The 25,189-nt window shown below is 36.5% G+C and overlaps 1 protein-coding gene across 9 annotated transcripts in view; it reads left to right on the top strand.

The window, feature by feature from the left end:
- MPDZ (multiple PDZ domain crumbs cell polarity complex component) overlaps window positions 1-1,923 on the top strand; it is a 174,462-nt gene extending 172,539 nt beyond the window's left edge. For 4 of the 9 annotated variants that reach the window (XM_031654226.1, XM_031654230.1, XM_021927502.2 and 1 more), the window contains one exon: window positions 490-1,910. In XM_031654226.1, the coding sequence (XP_031510086.1) occupies window positions 490-636 (147 nt within the window). In that variant the 3' untranslated portion in view covers window positions 637-1,910. Of the gene's footprint in view, window positions 1-489 lie in introns of all 9 variants that reach the window. The other 5 variants (XM_031654225.1, XM_031654232.1, XM_031654229.1 and 2 more) reach the window with 3 other exon arrangements.
- Window positions 1,924-25,189: the final 23,266 nt, after the last annotated feature.

Below are 25,189 nucleotides of genomic sequence, written 5' to 3'. Positions count from 1 at the left end.
CCTGCCGTAGTGAACATTCAGGTGGCTTTGTGCTTTTCAGACCTTTGGATTTTGTCATCCCTCAAGCCATTGTCCTGTAAAACTATTTTTGTTCCTACCTAATCATTTACCTTCTTTCTGTAGGTCTTCTTTACAGGATAGAAAATCCTGGATTCTATTGAATCATTCCTACTAGGCAAATTCCCAAATATTCTTTATTAATTTGTGTTCCCACCAACTGCTGTGCTGAACAGCCAAAAACCCATCCAACTAATCTGTTGACTGCTAAATTCTCTCTCAAATTGGTATCTCAATGCTAAAACCATTTAGGAGAAAGACCTTCTTTGTCTATGTTCATCATTGCTTAATGGCTTAGAGCACCCATGGAGCACTGGGAGCAATGTGTGTGTACATGCAGAGCAATTTACATTCCTGTTGAGATCTTTTTCTGTTGTGAGCTGCAAGGCAGCATTTTTTGAGAAATAAACAAGTCTACCTTATAATTTGCAGGGAGCAGCCTCTGAAGATGGACGTCTGAAAAGGGGCGATCAGATCATTGCTGTCAATGGGCAGAGTCTAGAAGGAGTCACCCATGAAGAAGCTGTTGCCATCCTTAAACGGACAAAAGGCACTGTCACTTTGATGGTTCTGTCTTGAATTGGCTGCCAGAATTGAGCCAACCCCACCCCTAGCTCACCTCCTACTGTGAGGAGAATGGACTGGTCCTGACTTCTTTTATGCCGTGTTCAGCGGGTCTTCAAAACTATAGGGGGGAAATAACACTTAAGTGTGTTTTTCTCATATAGAAATGCTTTCCTTACTGACAACCTCACATCATTTTTCTTTTCTTCTTGCATTTTGTGAACTTAAAGTCAAAGAGAAGGAATATGTGTGTAGGTGAATCTGGTTTTTATTTGTGAAGATATCTAATGTTTTGTAGTCACATGGGCAAGAATTATTACATGCTAATCTGGTTAGTATAAAGAAAGATAATTCTAAAGCTAACCAAAAAAAAATGGATTCAGTAAATTAGGATGAAAAATGAAAATATAAAATAAAGAAGAAAGTCTTGGGGAGTTTTAAAAAAATGCCTCAATTTGGCAATCTACCTCCTCTCCCCACCCCAAACTAAAAAAAGGAAAAAAAAGTTTTCTATTGAAAATCTTTAAAAATACTGTCAGTATTTTAAAATTTTCAACACAGTATAATAAAAACATTGCATCTCCCCACCTCTTACATGCATATGTATTTTTCATGCTAAAATTGGTTTCTATAATTGAGTAAATAGCAAATATATGAAGCAATGTCCCTAAATTTTATAAAGAAATTATATTTAATGCACATCTCAATTTTCATTTTTATTTTTGACCTTTTATAAAATATTTTCATGTTGCTATAAGTAAATGATAATGCCACCCCATGTTGACTATGGTTTTTCTAGAAAGCAACTATGCTGCTAATCATAGAGGAACATAGAAGGGTCCCAGAATCTTTAGTGCTGGTTTTAACAACTGATGCAACATTAAAAATGTGTTAGTGTGCTGTGCAATTGGTTTTCAATTCATATTAATCTTAATGATAGAAAACAATGTGTTAGTAATTATTTTGGTTGTTTGCCATTAGTAAATTGATAGAAAAATTAAGGCGATTAACATAACTTCATTTCATTGCCTTATATTAACATCTTATAATACAATAGTTTAAGACTAAGGGAAACAGATGGAGCTGTTTATTGAGACAACTGGTGAGGAATTATCATGTGTTCATTCCCATTTTAGAGCGTGAAACTCCTACATTAGAATATATAAAGTCACTTTAAATATTATCTATATTTGTAACAGAAGTAGTGTACAGATATTTTATTACAGCATTTTTGTGTAAATGCAGAATTAAAGTGAATAAATAAGAATTTTCAGTGGTGCACAAATAAAGAAGCAGCAAGCATTTTTTTTGTTCTTTTTACTGTGGAAAAGCTTTGTTATATACTGTTCAAGATTTACAACTTAAAATTGGTTTTTATCATGTCTAACTGCACATATGGTGTCCATAGTTACAGCTAAAGGAACTTTGGACAACATCATTATGGAAAGCTTAATATTTTTTACCTCCACAATTTTTTCTAGCACTAAAGATTCATAGACTCCTCATAGATTAGAGGAAGATGACATTGTAGAAAGAGAAGTATCCTGCCTGTATATGTTTTTCTCAGATGCTGTTAATGCAGTAATATTGTAAGTTGCTCTTCAGTGTAGTCAAGAACTATTCAAGTGTATTCAGATGGACAAAATCATAATCAAAATTATTTGCATTAATAAACATGACAAGTCCAACTTGAACACTGAGCAAGGAATGAGGGGAAATTTGCTCTACTAGTTTTGGACCAAATTAGTTAACAAACATGCATTTCCCTCTCATTCATCTTATCTGCAAAATGATAGATTATTTTATCACAAAAGTTCTACTTAGTTCTAAAATATGAGAATTCAGTGATTCTTACACAAAATAAATAGAAGAAACTACATATTGCAACAACTCAAAAGTTGTTAACCAATCATTGTAAATTTAGGTGCCCAATGTAACAAAACTCATTTTAGTATCCCAGTGACACATCTACCTTCTTAGCCATCATTTAGTGGCTCTCCATAATGAAAGATGCCATTATTTCATGGTAGGCTGCTGGAACATGAACTAACCTCCCATCTGAGTTTGAGCTAGCAAGTAATTTTTATAGAGGATGCTCCCTACCAGACTGTATGGGAGAAAGCCAACCAACCCCTTCAAGTTTCATAATATGTCTAAGTGCTCCCAACAAGAACAGCCCAGGTTAAATAGTGTCTCCTCATGATTCATGTCCATCTGAAACCTCAGAACGTGACCTTTGGAAATGGGGTCTTTGCAGATGTAGTGAGTTAAGTTCATGCTGGTTTAGGATGTGCTCTATCCTATGACTGTGGTTTCCATTTAAGTAGGCATTGTGAAGGCACAGACATAGGGAAGAAGGCCCCATGAAGATGGAGGCAAAATAAAACCAAACAGACAAACAAGCTAAGGAATACTTAGGGGGCCCTCAAAAGCTGGAAGAGACAAGGCATGTTTTTTCCTTAGGGCCTTCAGAAGGAAGTTGGCCTTATTGGCACCTTGATTTCAGGCTTCTGGCCTCCATACTGTGAGAAAATAAATTTCTGTTTTTTTAAGCCACAGTTTGTTTAAGCACTGGGAAACTGATAGAGTATCTTAAATGTTGGTTGCACGTGGTGGCTCATACCTGCAATTCCAGCACTTCAAGAGGCCAAGGTGAGCTGATCCTTGAGCTCAGGATTTTGAGACCAGCCTGAGCAACATGGTAAAACCCCATCGCTACAAAAAGTACAAAAAAAAATAAAATAATTAACCAGACAGCTACTCGGAAGGCTGAGGCAGGAGAATCACTTGAGCCTGAGAGGCAGCAGTTGCAGTGAGCCAAGATCGCACCATTGTACTCCAGTGGGCGATGGGAATAAAACCTTGTCTCAAAAAAAAAAAAGTTTATGTGTGCTGAGCTACTGTCATTATGTCTGGCTAACAGGAGAAACTCTATGAGTAGCTATTAATTAACAAAGACAAAGCACATTAAAGAGAAACTGGAAGGAGGGAGGGAGGAAGGAAAGTAAAGTTTGAGAGGAAAAAATATAGATTCATAAGTACTGGGGATAAGTAACGAAGCCTTATGCTTGCTATATTATTTCTTTCTGGAAATACAGTAGTTGTCTGTGGTGAAAGAAGAAAGTGCTTGAACAAAGAGTTTAAGTAAAGACTTGAATATTACAATGTTAGTGCCAACGTACCACCCAAAACAGTGGATTGCCCATAATAGGTTCCATAAATATAATTATATTTGATTAAATCAAACTGGAAATATCACAGATTTCTGGTATTCTTCATACCACTCCAAAAGGATAATAATAACAGTAATAAAGTATTTCATATATATATATACACACACATATATATACACACACACACACATATATATTAGCAGCAGGAATAGCAAGGTAATGTAGCAAATCAGAATTGATAGGACAGTGATGGAGTTAGAAGCATAAAAAAATTAAAATTTGTGAAAGATTAGACAAAGGAGAAGAGGGTTTTTTTTTTCCATTTTATGAATCTTGACAAAGCAGATTCTGATAGATATGAAGAAGCAAAGGGAACTCTTCCCTGCTCTGAGTTATACAGTACTAAACTGTCTTAGATTTGGTCAGCTACTTGATTGTCTGAGAATGCCATACAATGATTTGGTGCCCCTCTTGAGATCCCAGAGTAAATAGAGAGGTTGAAAAGATGTGTTCAGGGAGACAAGTAATAAATAGGCTTTTATTTATTTATTTATTTATTTATTTTTTGTCTAGGTGTGGGAATGTCAAAACTATCATCACTTGCTTTCAGCGGCCCTGGTGTGTTGTTTCATGTCAGTGACAGATATTCTGGAATGCATTTGATTTGCACAAAGATGTTTTTCAACTTTGACTACTAGGAATTCATGTTTAACTTTGTGCTTTTCTAAAGAGAGTTATTTGTAAGGCAGGATTGGCCTCCAATACCTTAAGAGGCAAAAGTTGGTGTCAAGAAAAGTTCTAACTAAGAGCATGAACACGGGAAAGCAAATGTTCTTAAGGTGATTTTTATATGCTTGGCATTGGAATTTCCTTTTCCTCAAAATACAAGTATTCCATATTCATTTCAATGTAATTTAGAAAAAAAAAAATGATATTATCTGTGTAAGAATTTTTATTGTCAGCCAAGTACTGAAAGTTCAATAATAGGCCCTTAAAAGGCATTCTGTCAAGCAGGAGGCAAATGTATGTTAAGGATCTCAGAACTGTCTCCCTGAAGTTATATGAAATTTCCAAAAGGATAGCACCATCAAAAGACTGCCTTAGGCTGCTTCTAGGAGGAAACTTCAACTTGTTCACCTAACTTTAGACACTTTTTGGAAAGTTATGTCAAGTGTTGAGTATTTTGTGATCCTTTCTCCCCCCACCCTCCTCCTCTTTACATCCATATTTACAGAAACACACACAGTTATCCTTGGAAAACATAATTTTTCTTCTTACGTATTTTCTTATTGATGTACTGGAAATTACAATTTTTGACCTGAGTCTATCTTAAAATATTTAGCATTCACGGTTCCACTACACTGAACTTCATTCACCTAAATGTACTTTATTCCATTCAGCAAAACTTTAAAGATTTATCTTGTTTTGGAAAATTAAATGAGATAACTGCATGTGAAGTACTAATACCTTGCACAGAATAAGCTTTTAAGAAATGATTGGCGCAGTTGTACTTATAAGACATGGAGCCATATAAGTTCAGTACTTTCTTTAAATAACCTTCAATTTTTATTTTTGTGTAATCATGTCTTGTTCTTTGGAAGTTGGATGCAAATCAACTTACACAAAACTTTCCAAAGTTTCAGTTTTATATACAACCTTCGTGATGTTTCCCATATTTTTGTATAACTGTACTATGAATTACTAAACATTTTTCTTTAAAGGAAACTGATTTTTTTTTAAGTTAAATTTGCTCAAAAGAAATAGTATCTCATTACTTTCAATGGAAAACCAGTGTCATTTGCCATAATAACTCTAAGCAAAAGTTCATAAAGCAAAGGAACAAAATTTTACCAAGATACTGTTGTCCACCAAGAGTCAAAACTGTAGGTCTGCACCCTGCTTTCTGTTAGAAAGGGAGAATCACCAATGTGAGAATAGTGTCAGAAACTCCGTGGAAACTCTTTTCTGGGCTTAAAGGAACTGAATGGTATTTTCATACCTTTCTAATGATGTGATTCAGTATTTCCTAGTGCCTTGTCATTGCCACTTAAAATCATGATCTTATGATGTTCTTCCTCTCTGGAAAAAACTCTAAAATATTAATACTAAAATCAAGAACATTTTATTTATAGGACTCCTTTTTTTAAGATGTGAAAGCTAGCCAGTCAATTCCTGTTCTTAAGTATATTCTTAGCTAGGGAGGTTGCTTAAGATTTTGTTTATGAGACTTTCACTAAAATCAGAATTGGGTCATCGTGCCCAATGCTTTAGTTTTGGCAATCTGAGTTTGAAATGAAGGACAAATGACATAAATTAATGGAGTAAAATTAATGTTGTGGTAATATTAAATAAAGCTAATGCCTTTTGCACCTGGAGGGCTATGCAGATGGCAGGCATACCTAATTATGCACCCTGCTGCCTTTAAGTGTACTGATAAAAATCTCTCAACTGAGTATGAAATATGTTCATTCACTGGCTCCAGAAAAGTTTGAGTAAGGCAACACAATCCACAGAAAGCCTAACATACTTATTTTTTAGTGGAAAGAAATACAATTCTATAAGTTAAATGAAACAATTGAATACTTATTTTTAAAACAAGTTATTATTACTGTTGGATTTGTTCTTTCTGTGAATATCAAAATATATGTCTGTCATTCCCATTAGAAAAAGATTGTTCTCAAACTAGCAAGGAAGTACTTAAGTGTAAGTTTATATTTACACATGCTGCACATGAATTAAAGAGAATAATTTGCTAGTGGAATTCTAAATAAGTTGATTTGTTTTCTTTAGGTATAAATTGGATTGGTTAGTCATTGCTGAGATATTTATAAACTTGTTCAATTCTTTAAGAAGTAACTTCTCTAGAAAATATTTTGCTTTAGTTAAAAATATAGATATTTTGCTACAGATATTTCAGTAACGTGACTGAGCTTTAAAAACCTTTCTGTGAGTTCTCTTCACTTAAGGAATGTATTCCCGTGAACTTCATTTTGTTGCATTTGGATACATATGCAATTAAAAGTACAACCAGCAACTACTGCTGTTAGCTTCAGAATGATTTTTAAAATCCTATTTCTAATATTTGTTACACATTCCTATTATATTTCTTATAATTACACATGTATTTATTACGTCCATTTTTTTAAAATAAAGGACCAGTAAACTATGATTACTTTTCAGGCAGAGTTTTCATCAAAATAGGAGAGCGGGTGTCAGGTGTTTATAATAAAGGATGCTAGTTAATTTTTAAGAACAAGTGGTTTATTTTTAGCCTAAAGAGCATGTAGTTTCCTTATCTTTTACTGTTTAATCCTAGCGTTAATAAAGAAAATGTATATTTGTTTTTGTTTTTGAGACAGGGTCTCGCATTCTCACTCAGGCTGAAGTGCAGTGGTGCAATCATGGCTCACTGCAACCTCCACCTCCCATGCAGTTCTCGCACCTCAGCCTCCCGAGTAGCTAACTAGGACTACAGGTGCAAGCCACCATACCAGGCTAACTTTTGCTTTTTTTTTTTTTTTTTTTGGCAGAGACAGGGTTTCACCATTTGTCCAGGCTGGTCTCGAACTCCTCCTGGGCTCAAGCAGTCCACCTGCCTTTGCCTCCCAAAGTACTGTGAGAAAAGTTTCACATTTAAAATTTACATTTGTAATCGTTGTAAGCCACATTTATTTGTAAATGTCTGCTTATTATTGCTTCTGTTCAGCGGTGTTGATGAAAAGAGTCAACCTCTGTAAAATATTTGAGATTTATTCTGAGCCAAATATGAGTGACCATGGCTCATGACATAGCCCTCAGGAGACCCTGAGAACATGTGCCCAACGGGGTCAAGATACAGTTTGGTTTTATACATTTTAGGGAGACATGACATATAAATGAATACATGTAAGATGTATGTTGGTTTGGTCTGGAAAGGTGGGACAACTGGAAGCTGGAGCTTCTAAGTCCATAGGCAAATTCAAAGATTTTGTCACTAGACACTGGTAGAAAGAGTTATTAACAGAAAGGCATGTCTAGGTTATGATAAGGGGTTGTGTAGGCCAGGGTTTTCTCTTAAAGATGAAGTTTCTAGGTAGCAGGCTTCAGAGAGAATAGATTGTAAATGTTTCTTATCAGACCTAGTGTGTTCTATCAGTAATTCCAAAAGGGAGGAGGGTATAATAAGGCATGTCTGGCTCCCCCTTCTCATCATGGCCTGAACTCATTATTCAGGTTAACTCTGGCAGGCTCTTGGCTGAGAGGAGGAGTCCATTCAGATGTTTGGGGGACCTTAGAATTTCATTTTTTTGGTTTACAGTAGTTAATTTTTTCTAAAGCTTTTCCTTTCTGTACATTACAGTTATTCATATAACAAAGTTATCAATGTTTTATCCTTCACTTTACCTGTCTTGCTCTTGCATTTAATGTAAATCATAGCTGATAAATGTCGTATATGGAAGGAACGCCAGATTTCTCTGAAATGTAATGTGAAGGGCCTGGGCCTCCAGAGCTCAGGGCCCTGACTTCATAACCTGGCTGGGCTCCTGGTTAGCAGGCAGCTGACTTCTGTGAGCCTCTGCCTGCTTTGTTGGCAAAATGGGAATAATAACATCTTTCCTCACAGCACTCTTAGTATCAAATGAGATGAGGTGGTTGCTTATGATAGCACCTGATAAATGCTAGAAATATTGTTAGGATTACAAAAGTCAGTGTAACTTAAGAGCTGTGGTGATACATATAGTGGAATTGTGGGGGCCATCTCAAAGAGTGTACTAACACTACTATGAATTTGTATCCCGACCTTCAAAATAATCTTATAAAGTGCCTTCCTACTTTCTTATCCTAGAGATTTCCTCATACTTTCTGCCAGAAAAGGAAGCTAAAAACAAAAATGATTCTAGGAGAATTGAGAACTGCAAGGTCTCATTGATTGGTGAAGTCAATGTTCCACTCCTTAACATTTTAAATAAGAGATGTTTTGGATGGGAGATATTTAAACCTAGTGAGAGGTTTTATCAATTAAAGCCCCAGCGCTTGTATAATAAGCCAAGTATATAGTTTACAAGATAATGAGAAAATGCAAAATACCCATCACTCATATAATCCCTCCTCTCCAGTCATCTGTGTTAATTAGGATAAGTAGATTCCACTTTAATTCCCTTTTTATGTACAATTCCTCTTCAAAAGGAGGGAAAAAGAAGAACTTAGCTTGGTAGACTAAACAGCATTCTAGAAGGAAGTTGGTGAGATCATACTGTTGGCAAAATGCTTGTTTTCCTTCATATTAGTTATTATTTCTCAAATGGTTGATACTAAATAAATTGGAGAAATGTAAGGTGGAAATTGTATATACCTCTAATGGTTAAGTTTTTACATTATTTTAAGCAGTCAAGTAAAGGAAATTTGCTTCTAAAGAGGACTTCTGCCAAGGGATGATCACATGTGACCATAAAATAAGCCTCATGCTCTACAAAGACCTGGCTCTGAAAGTTCATACTGTTTAAGATTTGGGTTAGGGCTGGGAAAATAGAGCTTCTATTTAAGATACTGTAGCATGCTTTCCTTTGGGTGTCATGCAAGGGTGGTGCCTCTCTGAACTGGACAGCAGACAACTGATACACATAAGCCTAATTTTTAGGTTTGCACACTGGATGAGTTAAGTTTCTAAACCAGTCTCGATCTCTACTTGCTAGTAAAGTGTTTTATGAATATTTATTTTAAAAATCATACATTCCAAATATTGGAAGACAGTGAAGGGCCAAGAATCACTTTGAAACATTAAGGAATTGAGATCCAAAAGAATATATGTGCGGAGCCACCTGTGTGGAAGTTATCATTTGCTATGCTAAGATATATGTGTCCATGTCAAAATTGTGATGGGAAGTTCTGAAGTGTGAAAATCATTGGTAACTTTTCCTTTATGAACCATGGACCATATTTTTTGATGTGCTGTACTTCCCATGATACATAGGAGGCTTATCTATGTTTCAACTTTCAAATGAAAAAGGAAAGTTACTGGAAAAAGTTAACAGAACTTTACATATAGGAATTCTGAATACTAGACAGATTAGAAACTCTGGTTGCTCAAAAAATTTTGAAGGGGAAAAATAGGATTAGAGTCCCCAGTTTGAAATTTTGTTTCTCTAAATCTATTTATTCATGAGGATAATATCTTCCTTCCCAGGGTTTTGAAAGTCACAATATATAAAGGATGTGAAAGTCTTTAAAGTGCTATATAAACATTGATCATTGTTATTGTATATTAGCTTAACTACACATTTAGGTTAAAAGTTACCATATTGACAAGATACTGTCTAAACATGCATTCTACTTCCTGTTATGTAGCCCTGGAAATGAAACCTTTCTGGTGATATGTTACGTTGTTAATGAATAACATATATCCCACAATTTCCTAAAAATATGAGGTGGCATATAATTTTAAATTTTGCAAATATATATATGTGTATATATATATTTTTTTTAAATCAAAATAGATCCATTAAAGAACAAGCCCTTACCCACCCCTAGCATAAACTTCCTGCCATTGTTATCATCATTGTGTCTTGGACATATCCATTTTGTAACAGATAGTTCCAGTGTATTGTTGTATTTACATTATGAACTCTGTTACTATCCTGGAAACAATGTTAATACCAGAGTTTTGCTCAGAAGTGGGAAGCAGGGATGAAGGAAGGAAGGAAGAAGGCAGGGAAATAAGAAGAAAAGTTTGTTGAAAGGAAAGGGGAAGATCATTAGCCTCCAGTCTATTCTGATGAGATTTCTGCCATCCGATGTGAAAGTTAAATGTGGACGTCTTCAGAGTTTAGTGGAAAACAAAAGAGCAGGGGCAATTTTATCATTCTAATTTTGAAAAAAGCCAGAATTTGTAAAATCTTACATATTGCATACATTGACTAAGCTTCATAACTGTCTGCTAAACAAATATGAGTTAATAATTATAAGTAAATGAAAGAATCATTTTGGGACAGACTTGGACAATTAAAAAGAGAAACCAAGAAGAATGCAAATGCGGGCCAATGCTAGTTTGCATCTTCTATCATTTCTTTCTGATTTTTTTTTTTTTTTAATTTTTGGGTTTGGGAAAATGGGACAGAGAATGGTGGTAAGTTACGGATATTTTTCACACACTAAGGAAGGCAGGGGAAAAAAAATGTTCAAGGTCTCCAGTGTATGAAGCAACTGCTGTTGCTTTCTGCAGACATTACCAAAACTCTGATCCGGTGACTGGTATCCATGAGAGTGCATGGTATCTAAGTGGATGCAAGCAATATGATCTTAACCTTTCTAGAATGTGAATTCTTCTCCATCAATCATAACTAATCTCAAGATAGTCTGTGTTATAAAAAAGAAAATATTATATGATGTATATCTTATTTAATCAAACCCACTTTACAAACTGGGTGCAGCATTTATTGGACAAACAAAAACTCTTCATATAAATTAGTACTTAGACTTTGTTTATCTACTTGACTTTTTCCTTAGGTAATATTAGTGATAATCAACATAGTTTAGTCCAGTGGTACCATTTAGTGTCATGCAAGGAGAAAGAATATTTCCTCTGTCCTTTATGAGCCATCTTAAAGTCCCTTGAGAGACATCATAACAGATGGCTAGAGATGGAGATGTGAAGTAATGCCAAATTTTAGATACTCCAGATGAAATGGGTTTTCTGAATTAAATTATTAAGTTGGCCCAATATCCAAATATTTCTCTAGTATAGATTTGACTTGAAGTATAATCAAAGTAAGTATAAACCAAAAACAACACATAGGACAACAATGAATTTTATTTCTGAATTGATAACCAGGGTGCTCTTTGGTTTGAGAATTTTTTTTTTACCTGTATCCTGCATGAACACTGTAGACAGATTGTTTTCTAGAAACAGATAATTGATTACAATCCCAGTGGCTATAGGGACATCCTTGGTAGTATCTTCCCCTATTTCTCCTTCTCCCCCTCCGCCAAACTACTCTCTCCCTGTACCAAAGGTATTTGTATGTTATTCACACTGTCGTAGCAGTTCCCTTGCAGTTCCCATGTTCTTTATGTGATTATCTTCACTCTTGCTCAGGACTGTAGAATGATTCCTTGCATCTTTTGTAGAAATAGATAAAAGCTAAATTCTTCGAAATGAAAGGATGTAGTCTTTGCATTGGATAAAAATAAGGAGCAAGCGGCAGTGATGGCATTTACTCAAGAAGAATCACAGCATTAGTTACCTCAGTTAAGATGAGTAGACAGAAAGCCCATGGCCTGAGGCTAAGCTGAGAAAGTAAGGCAAAGGTAAGTAGGAAGAGGCAACTTGATGGAAGAACCAGGGGAAGGGGAAGCCTTAAATTCCAACCCGTTGTTTTACTAGAGAGACTGAAGCACCACAGGCATTCTCAGAATTTCCCAAATGTTATCTAAACTTCACGTTTTCAACCCTTCCTTGACAAAAGAAGAAGCCAAAGCCTATGAGAGGTAAGCGGGTGGAGAGTTCTAAGAAGTCTGTTTTCCCCATGCCCTAGTCTTCCATCTTCCATAGCTGAACGTGACTTCCCTGATGATGAAGCCCTTTCTACCCGTGGCTTACTCATCAACTTGTCAATTGCTTCTGCTTTCTTCTGGGCCCTTTCCAAATCCTTCATACATATTCCATTTATATTGTAAAGTTGAAATCTAAGGCTAGTTTTCATAAAGGCATGATCATTGATTACACCATAATTTATATGTAACACAATTATAAGTACAGCATATTCAAAGAAGCACAGTCTGGCAACCAAAAAATATAACTAAAGTAGTCTAAACATTCATTTCATTGACAAAATGTTAGTTGTTTTGTCCATTAACCTTAAAAATCTTTTTACTTCTGTTTTGTCCTAATTTTTCACATTCAAAAAATGGATTTAAAGTTACCTTCCCTCCCCCTCCTGGCTCATTCCTCAGCACTTTTTCTTTCACATTTTGTACTGCTCCATTCCTTTCCTCTGTCTTCAAACAGTAATGACCACTTCTGCCTGCCAGGCGTGTTAGGCTGACCCAGGACTGCTCAATGACCCAGAAACTTTATATACTTCTCACCTGTCATGGACAGAAGCACACAATAGTCCCCTAGGAAATACAGTTCATCACTAACTCTGACCCCTTTTCTTGACAAGTCATCCCATTACCTGGATTCAGCATATAAGTAGATAATAGCAAGCAAAAAATATCCTTTTTGAAGTACAAATATGTTTATTTTCCATGTATATTCTCTGTCTTTCTCTCCCTTTATCAAAGGGCCATTTTTCCCCCACCTCCCCAGCCCACACTGAGACCTAAGCAAAGTCTCAAAATAGCTGCTGGCAAAAACGTTAGGAAAAAAAGTGGGGGTGCCTTAGTGTTGTTACTCCTCAAAACTATATCATAATAGGGCTGGCGAGGGAGAACGAATGGAAGGAGTGAGAACATGGGAACCTTCAAGTGGGAAGGAGGAGAAGAATCAATCCTCCATTGTTAGGACCAAGGAGCCTTGGGGAGAGGACTGAGTGCCAAATTGTCCTCGAATGATAATCCCCAGTTGCCATCTCCTTTGCAATTGACCCATAGTGCCCTGACTGTGCCTCTTTCCCACCCCATTGCCTGTGGGTAACCTGCCATCTCACAGGACTAGTGACCTGTAAGTCCCCCAGCAGGAGTGGGGGCATCGGAGGACTTGGATGGCTTTGGTGACATGGAGAGAAATTTTCTGACACAGGAGCTGCAGTGAGAGGAGAAACATTTCATTACCAGTTGGAAAGTTCTGTAAGAGCCAGGGCAGCAAGAACCATGGTGCTTCTGTTTCCCACATGTAGGTATTTAAATCCTTATACAGAAGATGTCTCCGACTCCCAAGTGGAGACATTTATTTGGCAGTAATTGGGGACGGAGTGTATAGTGGTTGAGGAGAGAACTTAGAATCCATTTTACCACTGTTTTTGCTAACCGTTAGGCTGTCTAGATCCAGACTGTTTTATTAAGGAGAGAATCTTCCTCCTCTAAACTGTGAAGAGAGTTCAGTAGTTCCCCCCTCCCCAAGGCAGTGTTATGTGGTCACTGTCAGAGGGCAAGCCCTGTTTCTCAGTATGTGCCCTGAGCAGGGTCAAGAAGGGAAAGAGTTTACTCTCACCATGCAATCTGCAGGTCAGCATGGTGGTCTTGACTACCAGGCTTACCTTGAATCAAACAAAGAGGCACTTCTTTCATGTTTCACATCTCTTTTACTTAGATTTTTTATTTTTCTTGTCCTTGTCCTTGATTGCCTTGATTGTCATCTTCATGCTTTTTGGGTTCCCTCTTCAGGGCTGGCACATCCGTCTGATGGTGTTCAGGACATGCTACCCTATATATGGCACCTTGGCATATTGAATATTTTAAGCTGAAAGCATTTGAGAAACAGCAGGTGTGGGGAAGACTTTCTGACTTTCCTCTGAAGCAGGTCATATAGGACCCTCATGTGAAAGGTTTTCTCCTTTTATCTGGAGGAAATGAGAATCCTTATTTCCAAAGACAGAGCATCGCCAAGAGGAATCTAAATGAACAGGCCTTGCTAAGTTTCCCCCAGTTTACTAATCTTAACTCATACCCGCTTTATGTCCTATCACAGTTTCCTGTAACTCTCCTCTTGTTCGTCAGACCTACTATAATCTAATCTAGTTGTTGTGTCACACAGAGCTTATATTAAATAAATGTGTAGGCATTTCTTTGTTTATTTGCCTTTTGTTACAGGGACCCCAGCTGAGAACACACAAGGACAGAAGGAAAAGATATTTTTCCTCCCTTCCATATCCAAAACACCAAGTCTCACCTAGTGCCCAATTACTGCACACTGCATGCCTTACAGTTTCTTTTTACTTTTTATTTCTTTCTTTTCTTTTCTTTTTTTTTTTTTTTTTTTTGAGGTGGAGTCTCACTCTGTCACCCAGGTTTGAGTTCAGTGGCACAATCTGAGCTCACCGTAACCTCTGCCTCCCAGTTTCAAGCGATTCTCCTGCCGCAGCCTCCCGAGTAGCTGGGATTACAGGTGTGTACCACCATACCCAGCTAATTTTTGTATTTTTAGTAAAGACCAGGTTTCACCATGTTGGCCAGGCTGGTCTCGAACTCCTGACCTTAAGTGATCCACCTGCCTCGGCCTCACAAAGTGCTGGGATTACAGGTGTGAGCCACCATGCCTGGCCTACATGCTTTACATTTTCAAGTGTGGTCTGCCTGTCCTGCATTTGTCACTGTCGTCTGCCCACGCTTTGAGTGAAATGCACTTGGGATTTATCTGAGTTTCCCCTCCTGCTTGCAAAGTCTTTGTCTGGATTTGGCAGGCAGTTTGCCATGGTGCCCTGTGCTTTCCACTGACCAACCTGCCCCTCTTTCCTGATGGGTCCCTCCTGTTTCACTGGCCACACCTCTTCGGTGCTTTATAAGATAGGTTCTATCACTCCTAAATATTTAACTCCCAACATGGGTTAAAATTTTATAGTTGAATGAAACAATTAAGCACTACTAATGTATTCTGATACAATGAAGTTACATCGAAAAACTAGTGTGTGGGATGTGCTAGATGCTAGTGTTTGAAGAAAGCTAGGCTTCATTAGAGCAGGGTGATGAGCAAAACACTTGTGGAGATTTTGAAGAAAACTGTTGGCCATGTTCAGATGCTTTAGAAATTTAAAGTACGGGTCCTTTATGCATCCTGATTTTACTTCCAAATATGTGGTTTTTATTTCCTTTGGGCTCCATGTATCACTGACAAAACTCACTTGAACCAGTTGTTTAATCATGCCGCTCCTGGCTCAAATGTGTCTTAGGCACCCCACTGCATAGAAAAACAAGTCCACACTTTACTTAGTACTAGAGGCACCTACAACTTAGCTTCTAATGTTCCAGTCTAATTCCCCTTTTGGTTCTAATGAAGCTCTAGCTCCTTCGCTCATGTTGCCATTTTCCAAACATGACTGGCATATACTGGCCTCATGTTTTTATTTAAACTTACCTTTTTCTGGGATGACCTTTTCCTCAACATGTTCCTGGCTTATTCACTCTTTAAGGCCGGCCTCAAATCCCTTATCCTTCAGAAAGTTTTATGTCAAATGAGCTAATATGTGTTAAAGTGTGTCTTGTCGAAAGTACCTAGAATATAATGAACATTTAAAACTCGTAGCTATTATTAATCAGAGCTCATCTTTCTTTTTGCGCTCATAAATTTTTATCTCTGGAACAGTCTTTTTCAAATGTTATATATTACTTATTAAAACACAAAAATCTATGCTCCAAAAATAAAATGTTGGAACGTTGGTTTAAACACAGTTAAAGCAATTTGTTTTGACAGACTTATCAGAATGTCAAAGATAGCAATATATCATAAATCTTCACTGGGGACCAAAAATATCGAGAGAGATTCAAGTTCCAAGGAATACATTTGTGGGAAGCACACCTATACCACACCAATTTTAAACTGATAGAGTGATTTAGCCCCAGAAGGCCTGGGGCTCCTTCCGCTTTTGACCTCCATAATGTGTAACAGATGTGTCACGTAGCAGGCTTTACTACTTCTTTTTTCTGTTTCAGATAGCATATTGTGTAGTAGATTTTTCCTATGGAAACTGGACAGGAGTTGAAAGCCAGAAAGGGTCGAGAGGATGTGTTTATTATTTTTGAGGAATTAACTGAGCTTCAAGTGGTGAAAAGAAAAACCTCTGTGTATTGTCCAACATGAAGGAAGCATGGACCTGGAGAGGGAAATATTGGGTCAGCTTTTGGCAAATCCACTAAGTTACAACAAAATAATGTAGTTGATATTGGAAGGTTAGAGTGTAAAGTACAAGCCAGTCCTCTCATGGTCAAATATGTTTCTCAGTTGGTTGTTCTTACTCATTAAGTTCTTGTACATGGGTGTATTTTTATATTCCAATTACCTATTATCTTTCTAGCTTGTTAAATTTGACCAAAGCATCGATTATACATGCTTCGAGTCAAGAATGCTATCATTCCAAACTCAATAACAGGCTTAAGAAGTTTTGATTTTCAATACGATTTAAAAATTTATATTACTGAAGAATTTAATACAACCCCCTAATTTTATACATGAGCCATCTTTAATGGTACCAATAATCTATGGTGAAACTGGGACTAAAACTCAGGTTCTCTGATAATAAGTGACTTTTAATTTAAGACAAGTGTTTGAAAATGATGTTTTTTTCAAGAATCCAATACTTAAATAATTTATAATAGTATCTTATCGTGTTAGCTTAATTGAAGGAAATTAAGCAAGCATTAGTCTTGCACACTTGAAGTTGGTGTAAAGGAGATGAATAGTAGCTAATTATTATTATTAATTTATTGAGCTGTACTCCCAAAGTTCAGACATTAAACCATTAGAATATATATATATATATTAGGCACCCCACTGCTTAGAAAAACAAGTCCACATTTTACTTAGTACTAGAAGCACCTACAACTTGTACATGGGTATGTGTGTATATATATATATATTCTAAGGTATACAAATTTCTAGCAAGAAGCTACCTGAAAGATTTTTTAGCTTCAACTCTTTCCTTAACAGAGTAGGAAAGTGTGGATGAACAATTTGCTTAGCAAGTATTAAAGTTCACCGATTATTACATCATATCTGTGATTTGGAGCTCAGTTAAGTTTTATCTGTTCTCCCCATAGCAATATCAGGCAAATTACCATATCGATTTATTATTGTGCCAGTTACTAAATCTTGAGACAACTACATAGAAACAAGACTAAACAAAAATGATATTTTGATTACTATTGTGTTTACTATTGATACAAGTTCTCTATACAAGCTTGATTAAATGTTTATGTTTGTATAATAGTGACTGTCATATCAAGTTACCAGGCAGAGCCATTTTGTGGCTAATTTAATATTTTGTGCATTTAGAAAAGCATGTGTATGTTGTGTAGTCAATTAACATATATATGCTTTTAAAGCACATTCAGTAAATGGAAGTGCATTACAAATGGATAAATTTAGATTAGTGATGAACATCATTAAAATGTTTTTATAAGAAGATGCAAGTTCCATTTATAAGGAAATTTTAGTAATAAAAAATTAAGGATTACCCTACACGTTTTAGAGAAGTACAGATGAAATAGCTTACACCCACATTAAAACATGTGGAACACCCTGGGAGCATCAGCCATTTAGGTTTCAACAACCCATGCTCGTCGGTGCACGCACAGTGCAACAGTGACACCACCGGGCCAGCTTTCTCAGACTTCTGGGGCTTTTCAACGTGCTAAAAGAAGCTAGATGCTTACAAGAAATACAAGAGTTTGGGGAAAATGTGCAGACGATTATGAAACTCTGCTTTTAAATTATTCGGGGAATAAATCTTTCCAGCAATACTTTTAAAGTGCTGGTTCTGTTTTTGATGTGTTTTCCTCATTGACCTGAGTAAATACAGAAAAAAGTCGATGATCATTATGACTGACGAAGTAAATGATGGCTGTTCCTGATACTTCAGGCAATGTTGTCACTTGGTTAAAGACCTTCCCATTTGGTTAAAATTCTCCAAGGAAAAATAAACCCACAAGAGAACACGTGAAAGCCAGGAAACACCTTAATCCTCTTCTGGAATCCAAGCACTAGAGGGCAGTAGAGTCCATGCTACTTCTGCTGTGTTCTCCCGTATCCATTACCCTCCCCCGCTCAACCCGCCCCGCCAGCTCCCACCCTGTCCTCCCACTGACTCCGCATCTTTCACATTTCTTCTGAGTGGCTCTAAGAACTTTTCAGAAAAAGTAAAAGTTCCAGTACTTTTACTTCCAAAGTACTGGAGCATTACATTTTCTCAGAAACTTGTACAAAAGTAGAAAGTAAGATACAACTTTTTCCAGATTTGAGGATGTGGTTATATTCTGTTTGCTTCCATGAAAATTAGCTGTTTCTTAAAGTACATGTTTTGGGCAAAAAGAAGGGTATCGCACAGGCTTTAGTGGTTATTGCAAAAATTAATATCAAGCACTAAATCAATGAATTCTTAAGTCAACTCTTAAGGAATGCCTCCATTTGTAAAAATCCAACTTAAGGTGGGAAAATATAAAAATGAAAAAGCCAGGCTCTTTGTATTCAGAACAAAAAGAAAATGAATTATATATGAAGAACTTAAAATAATAGCCACAGGAAGTACTCAACATTTAGAAGCCTGGCTATTCATTGACATTACTATTTAGTGTCACTGCTGGAATTTGGAAGATAATAATGACATTTTAAAATACATTTCCCCCCTCCCCCATTCCTTTTTCTTTCTAATCAGTTTTCATTTCTGATTAAATGAAATATTTGGTTGAGTTTTTTTTTTATGTGAGTTTAAATGGATTTTAAGAGTGCTTATTTTGTGTTTTATTCAATAAAGTTATGTTGTAACACTTCACTGATAAAAGTAAAATCAGTTTTCAAGTTCCCCTTTCCAACTCTGTGACTGTCACTGCAACCTTCAGCATTTTGTGCATAAATTTTCCCCTGAAGAATAAACAGTAACCTTAGCTGGTATCTTTGGCCTTGAAACACTCAGAATGAATTTTTTCTATAAACGTACTTATAGAAGTGTAACTTTTACTTACTGAAGAATGGAATGCTCTGGAGACATCTCGAAGAACTATGAGGCCTCATAATGAGATTTCTTTAGAAAACTCAATTAGACATGGTTAGGCCTTAACCTATATTTTTGAATAATTATCTATTCCCAAGAACAGTGCTCTTCATAGAGTAGATTCTCAATTTTTGAACAACGTGAACATCCATTGAGCATATCCAAATTCCAAAAACTATGCTAGGTACACTTATCCCTGCCTGATAAGGGCTAAAAATCTCTAAGTTAATAAATACTATTGCTAACTCTAAGATAAATTAAGTTTAACACTCTGATGGTATTTGGCTATTTTTTTGTAAGATCTCCACTGTCCTGACAAAAGTCCTGCCTGACACATACTTATTTTTTTTCAATGACAGGCATACCTCAGAGACGTTGCAGGTTTGGTTCTAGACAACCACAATAAAGGGAATATTGCAATAAAGTGAGTCACACAATTTTTTGGTTTCCCAGTACATATAAGTTACCTTTACATTGTACTGTAGTCTATTGAGTGTGCAACAGCATTGTATCTAAAACATGTATATACCTTAATTTTAAAATATGCAATTGCTAAAAAATGCTAACAATCATTTGAGCGTTGAGTGAGCTCTAATCTTTTTCTGGTGGAAGGTCTTGCTTCAATACTGACGGCTGCTGACTGATCAGGGTGGTGGTTGCTAAAGCCTGGAATGGCTGTGTCAATTTCTTAAGACAACAATGAAGTTTGCCTTATTGATTGACTACTCCTTTCATGAAAGACTTCTCTGTAGCATGTGATACTGTTGGATAGCATTTTACCCACGGTAGAACTTCTTTCAGAATTGGAGTCAATCCTCTCAAACTCTGTCGCTGCTTTATCAACTAAGTGTACATAATATTCTAAATCCTTTGTTGTCATTTTAACAGTGTTCTCAGTATCTTCACCAGGAGTAGATTCCATCTCAAGAAACTGCTTTCTTTGCTCATCCATAAGAAGCAACTCCTCATTCATTCAAGCTTCAGAGATTGCAGCAATTCACTCCCATCTTCAGGCTTCACTTCTAATTCTACTTTTCTCACTATTCCCACCACATCTGCAGTGACTTCCTCCACTGAAGTCTTGAATTCCTTAAAGTCATACATGAGGATTGAAATCAACATCTTCCAAAAGAAATTGGACTTTGGAAGAAACTCTAAATGGTCATATTTTGACTTTCTGCCATGAAGCACAGATGTTCTTAAGGGCAACTAGAATGGTGGATCTTTTCCAGAAGGTTTTCTATTTACTTTTCCCAGATCCATCAGAGAAATCACTATCTGTATGCACCTGTATTCCCAGTTTCTTGGGAGGCTGAGGCAGGAGAATCGCTTGAATCTGGGAGGCGGAGGTTGCAGTGACCTGAATTCACGCCACTGCACTCCAGCCCTGGTGACAGTGCGAGACTGTCTCAAAAAAAAAAAAAAAAAGAAAAAAAAGAAAAAGAAAGAAAGAAAGAAATCACTGTCTATGGCAACTATAGCCTTACAAATGTATTTCTTCAATAAGACTTGAAAGTCGAAATCACCCTTCGATCCATGGGCTACAGAATGGTTATTGTGTTAACAGGCATGAAAACAACATCTCCTTGTAGAGCTCTTGGGTGAGCAAGTGCCTTGTCACTGAGCAGTAATATTTTGAAAAGAAACTTTTTTTCTGAGCAGGGCTCAACAGTGGGCCTAAAATATTCAGTAAACCATGCTATCAACAGATGTGCTGTCATTCAGACTTTGTTGTTTCATTGATGGAGCACAGACAGAATAGATTTAGTATAATTCATAAGAGCCGTAGGATTCTTGGAATGGTAAATGAGCATTGGGTTCAACTTAAAAGTCACTGGCTGTATTAGCCCCTATTAACAAAATCAGCCTGTCCTTTGAAGCTTTGAAACCAGGCATTGACTTTTCTCTAGTGAAAGTTCTTGAAGGCCTCTTGTTCCAATATAAAGCTGTTTCATCTACATTAAAAATCTGTTGTTTAGTGTAGCCACTTTCATCATTGATCTCAGATCTTCTGGATAATTCGCTGCAGCTTCTACATCAGCACTTGCTGCTTCACCTCGCCCTTTTATGTTATGGAGATGGGTTCTTTCCTTAAACCTCATGGACCAACTTCTGCTAGCTTCTAACTTTTCTTCTTACGCTTCCTCACCTGTCTTAGCCTTCACAGAATTGACGAGTTAGGGTCTTGCTCCGGATTAGGCTTTGGCTTAACAGAATGGTTTGATCTTCTATCCAGAACACTACAACTTTCTCCATATTAGCAATAAAGCTGTTTAGCTCTCTTATCATTCATGTTCACTGGAGTAACAATTTTAATTTCCTTCAAGAACTTTTTCTTTGCATTCACAACTTGGCTAACTGGTGCAAGAGACTTAGCTTTTGGCCTGTCTTAGCTATCAACATGACTCCCTCACTCAGCTTAATCATTTCTAGTTTTTGATTTTTTAATTTATATTTGTTTTTAATCTTTTTAGAGACAGGGTCTCACTATGTTTCCCAAGCTGGCACGCAGTGGCTGTTCACAGCACAATCATAGCACACTGCAGCCTTGGACTCATGGTCTCAAGTGATCCTCCTTCCTCAGCCTTCTGAGTAGCTGGGACTACAGGATGTGCCACTGCTCCTGTATAGCTTTTTATTTAAAGTGAAAGACACACAACTCTTCTTTTCACTTGAACACTTAGAGGCCATTGTAGAGTTCCTATTTGGCCTAATTTCAATAGTGTTATCTCAAGGGATGGAACAGCCTGAGGAGAGGGAGAGAGATGGAGGAACAGCTGATCAGTGGAGCAGTCAGAACACACACAACGTTTATGGATTAAGTTCGCTGTCTTATATGGGCACAGTTTGTGGTGCCTTAAAACAATTACAATTGTGACATCAAAGATCACTGATTACAGAGCACCAAAACAGATATTATAATAATTTTTTAAGGTGTGAAATAATGCAAGAATTATCAAAACATGACACAGAGACATGAAGTAAGCACGTGCTGTTTGAAAATGGCACTAATAGACACAGGGTTGTCACAAACCTTTAATTTGTAAAAAATTCAGTATTTGTAACGTTCAATAAAATGAAGAAGAATAAAGCAAAATATGCCTGTACACTGAACTAAATTATTGCCCTGGGGAATTTTTAAACAAACTGAGATTATTGCAAGCAAATTGCAGTGTCTCAGAGACAATGTTGACAATTACTGGCTTAGGTGATGGCTTTTCTACAAAAACTCTAATGCTGTCACCAACATATTCTTTTGTAACTCCCACAAGTAGTTTTGATATTCTGTCCTGTTTGCACAAACTCACTTTTTGGATTTGCAAGGGATTTAATTCTAGGTGTGGCCTGGGGCTTGACAAGCAACTTCCTGAAAGGCTTTGTAATAGGAACTTTTTAGACAAAAATGGTTCTGACTCAGTTCAACTTTCTCCTTGGTGAGTAAATCTACTATTACTCATGCAGTGGTTCGATTTACATTGACTTTTCTTAGGGAACTACAAGGATATGCTCTTAAGGAGATAGTGTATTACAATCCAAAGCAATCCAGTAATAACGATTTAAAAAAGGACTCCTTGGGAGACAGCCATAGTGGATTCTGACACTTCTGTCTTAAAAAATACTTTGATGTTCAAAGTTAACCTCAAATATGTTGCATTTATTTTTTTTAGAGCAGAAGAGAAATCTTTAGACCTCGAAGCAGTCATTGGCATTTCAGGTATGAAGACCTGCATTTGTAAAGTGTCTTTTCCCGAAGTGGAAACCTGTCAGAACTCCTTCTTATCTCACGAATATTGCCCAATTTGGAAAATATATTTTCATTTGGCAACTTTTACCAAGGAAGGTTATTTTTGAGGCGGCAGGGGAGAAGTCTGTGAGAGGGATTCTTTTCTTCTCCTTTATGGATAAGATTATGCTTAAAAGAGACGCTTGAATATATTATATCAGAAAAAAGATGGCCTTGGTTAACCCAATGTTTAATCCAGTTCAACTATCGTTCCAACTTGTACTACTTTGCCAAGATTTCCTCTGTTATATTTGAAGGCCAGCCTGCCCTGGAGAATAACAGCCAATTAACTCTCTTCTAGTGTGTCATAGTGTCATACCAGTCATCCTCTCTTACTTGTAGCATTATTTCCGGGTGGCCTCCAACATGTTAGCTTTTTTGCACAAGGCTCTGATTTTCCATTCAATCATTATTTACTAAGGGCATAGAATGACTTGATTCTCTCATATACATTATGAAACAGGGTACTCCAAACGCTCATGTGATGGAAACAACAATCTCCAGTTTACAGATAAGGAAAATAAAGATAATATATTTAAATAGTTGGTCCAAATTCACACAGTATAAAAAAGGACAGAGTGATAATCCAAGCCACGCCTTTTGACTTGACATTCACTCTTCTTTTTACCAGAATTGTAGTTGCAGTTGCATCCCGAGGGAGTAGGGGGAGGTGGTATAAACTGGACTCAATCAGAATTTTAAAGACAGATCAAGTTAAAGGTTTCCTCAACCACATAGTTAGAGTTTAGAATGCAACTGTTGTGCTGCATACAGCCTTTAAACAGAAGGGTTGTGCCATGATTCATGCCTTTTAAGTGTCAATGATATAGCAGCTATTTTATAGAGCAGCAAAACAAGTTTCAGCAACCCAGATCTTTATCTGCTTCAGCTGAAAAGACTGAATGCTGAAATAGGATGGTTACATTTTCATCTCAGTTATATAAATGATTGTTTTGAAAGCAAGCTGGCACATCTTTAGAAAGTTTTTTTTTTCTTCCTTTGATACCCATTAAATCTCTTTTTTTTTAAGTAAAAGACAAATCTGAGCGACATGAAGTATAGAAAATGATGTAGATCTCACTATTGAATAGGTATTATGGCTAGGACATATTGCGAAGTTAGCCATCTATAGCTACGATTTTTTTAAACATCACCTTGAATAAGGCACAATTTATATTCAGTAAAATGTACCAGATTTAAGTGTAGATTTTAAAACATTTCAACAAATCTTTACATCAATCATTTCCAATATCCCCAAAAGTTGGGGATATTGTGTCCTTCCCAGTCAAGTTCCCCTCTCCCAGTCACCACTCCTGTTCACAGGCAGCCGCTGACCTGTTTTCTGTCACTACAGATTAGTTTTTCTTTATTAGAATTGCATATTAATAAAATCACAGTAAGTATTCTTTGTGTATTGGCTGCTTCTGCTCAGCGTGTTTTTGAGGTCATCTGTGTTGTTCTATGTATTAATGTTCATTCCCGAGTAGTATTGCATTGTTGTTATATCCACAATTTATTTATTCATACCTATAAGTTGAACATATATTTCAAATTTTAAGCTATTATAAATAAAGATGCTAAACAGGCTCATAAAAAAAGTTTTTGTGTTGATATAACACTTTCATTGCACTTAGGTAAAACCTAGGCATAGAATTACTGGGTCATTAGGAAAATATATATGTGGTTTTACAAAAAAACTGTATCAAAGTATGATAATTTCAGTTTGTGGATATCCTCACCAACACTTGGTATGGCCAGACTTTTTAATTTTAGTCATTCTAATAGGTGTGCAGTTTTTACTCTACAATTTTAATTAGCATTTCCCTAATGAATAATGATGTTGAGCAACTTTCATGTTCTTATTTACAATTTGTATGTCTTCTTGGATGAAGCATCTGTCTAAATCTCTTTTGCCTATTCTTTTAAAAATTGACTTGGTTGTTTTTCTGTTGTTGTTGTTGTTGCGTGTGTGTATTTATATACATTCTGGATAC

This window comes from Papio anubis, chromosome 13 (genome assembly GCF_008728515.1).
Source record: "Papio anubis isolate 15944 chromosome 13, Panubis1.0, whole genome shotgun sequence".
Taxonomy (NCBI): Eukaryota; Metazoa; Chordata; class Mammalia; order Primates; family Cercopithecidae; genus Papio; species Papio anubis.
Note: the sequence above shows the minus strand (reverse complement) of the source record. Positions and strands in the feature narration are given on the sequence as shown.